Raw genomic sequence first — 1,894 nt, 5'->3', positions numbered from 1 at the left:
GAGGACAGAGCCCCTCTCCACCCCTTCCTAGAGACCTAGAGACGAAAGGGATTTTAAACCGAGATGCCCGTCCTGTGACTGTTTCATATCCAGAGTTTCGTTTCTTTCTTTCCTTCTTTTTTTCCCTCCTCCCCCGAACAGGCCAGAGCCACCCAATTTTTCCTTTTGAAGCTACAGACTACGTAGATTTCTTTTCCGGGCCTCAGATGGGGGGGTGGGGGGCGGTGGGTATGAAATACAGAATGTGGCCCGACTACATCGCCATCACTTTATTGTATCGTCACCGTTAACTTAACTATAAATACTACGGTGGGGAGCCAGGCTGGCGGCCTCGGACTTCGGGGCTCGACCCCCGGCGCCAACCCTCCCGGCTGTACACTATTTACAGCTCCTCGTTCCTCTTTCTCGGCCCCCTCCCGCAAGGCAGCGCGTGTGCAAGAAAGTAGCATCGTCTGTCTGTGCAAGTCCTTCGAGTTAGTCAAGAGCCACGGCCGGCCCGAGGCCGTCAGCTGTCCGAGTCCAAATCGCTTTTACCTTCCTCTTCCCTCTTCTCGGGCGACGCCTTTGACGACGTCTTGTTCCACTTCTCGGCGTTTTCCGACTCCTCCGACGAGGACCGCTTCTGCCGCCTCCATTTGGCACGGCGGTTTTTAAACCAGACCTGTGGCGCAACGGAGGACANCGCGCGTGACGCGAGCGTGGGCTCTGAACCCAGGGACCCCGCGCGCGCGCCCCCAGAAGGGCCCGAGACTCGCTCCCGCTTCCGCATTTCCATCCAACTTCCTGGGCCTGAAGCGCCCTCCAGCAGCCTCCGCGCCTCCACGGGATGTTTTTCAAGTTCAGGGAGACCCGAGCAGAACCGGGCCAGCCCGGCGGGGCCCCGATCTCGCCGGGAACGGCCGGCGGGCGCGCCCACCTCCACTTTCTCCTCGCGGAGGTGCACTTTCCGGGCCAGCTGCTCGCGGGTACCCACGTCTGGGTACTTGGTCTCCTGGAAGAGGTTCTCCAGCGCTTCGAGCTGCTCGTCGGTGAAGATGGTGCGGTGCCGCCGCTTCCGCCGGCAGTGCAGCTGGTTGAGGAGCTGCAGCTCCGTGCGCGACAGCGTGCCCACGTTCATGTAGGGCAGCATCTGGTGCGGCACCGGGGACACCAGCACCGAGCCGGGGCCCTCGTAGCCTGCGACAAAGTAGGGCGCACGGTCAGCCGCCCTCCTCACCGCTGTGCCAGCCGGCCTGCCCGCGACCCACTCCGACTGGGAAATCCTCTGCAAGGGGGTGCCGGGAACTGGGGGTGCGCGGAAATCGAAGCCGGGAAACGGGAGAGGCGTGTTGGAGCGTCCACGCGCACACTCGCCAAGCAAGTTGGGGGGGGGGTCCCAGAAGCCTCGCCTCCCCATGCAGGCACTAAGTTACAGTTTCCGCTGACTCTCGCCTAAAGTTTGCAGCAAGTGTACACTCCCCCGTGCCCGATCGGTTAAAAAAAAAAAAAAGAGGGCGAGGAGGGGGGGGAAAGTTTATTTTCGCAAGGAGAAAAGTTTGCGCAAAGTGAAAATGGCACGCGCNATAGTCCGAGGAGGCGCCGCCGCCGGCGCCGTAGAGCGAGTCCCCGTGCAGGGCCGGGAAGACGACGGGAGCCGCGGCGCTGGGCGCCACGGGCAGCACCGAGTCTTTGCAGCGCGGCCGGGCGGCCAGGATGTTGTCGATGCTGAACATGCTGGCGGGCATCCCCGAGNACCCGCGGGTAGGACGGAGTTTAGACCAGCTGAATCTCTTGTTGGTTTTATACTGAGTCGACGTCATCCTGGATTTAGTTCCTGGTAATATGCAGATGACAAACAGAACCAGATTTGGCCCTTTCGGTTCCTTTGGGTGGAGGGGGGCTTTAGGGAAGGGGG

At 61.4% G+C, this 1,894-nt stretch overlaps 1 protein-coding gene across 1 annotated transcript; it reads right to left on the bottom strand.

Annotated features, from left to right (window-relative positions):
* Positions 1–394: 394 nt before the first annotated feature.
* On the bottom strand, positions 395–1,724 carry GSC (goosecoid homeobox). The gene is made up of 3 exons (XM_077780834.1): positions 1,562–1,724; positions 917–1,284; positions 395–661 (listed from the first exon to the last, which is right to left on the bottom strand). The coding sequence occupies exons 1-3, from the start codon at positions 1,722–1,724 to the stop codon at positions 506–508; spliced, it is 687 nt and encodes a 228-aa protein (XP_077636960.1). The 3' UTR covers positions 395–505.
* Between the last annotated feature and the right edge of the window lie 170 nt (positions 1,725–1,894).

Source organism: Crocuta crocuta, unplaced genomic scaffold, assembly GCF_008692635.1.
Source record: "Crocuta crocuta isolate KB4526 unplaced genomic scaffold, BGI_CrCroc_1.0 scaffold299, whole genome shotgun sequence".
Lineage (NCBI taxonomy): Eukaryota > Metazoa > Chordata > Mammalia > Carnivora > Hyaenidae > Crocuta > Crocuta crocuta.
The sequence above is the reverse complement of the archived record's forward strand: the minus strand, read 5'-3'. Positions and strand labels throughout refer to the sequence as shown.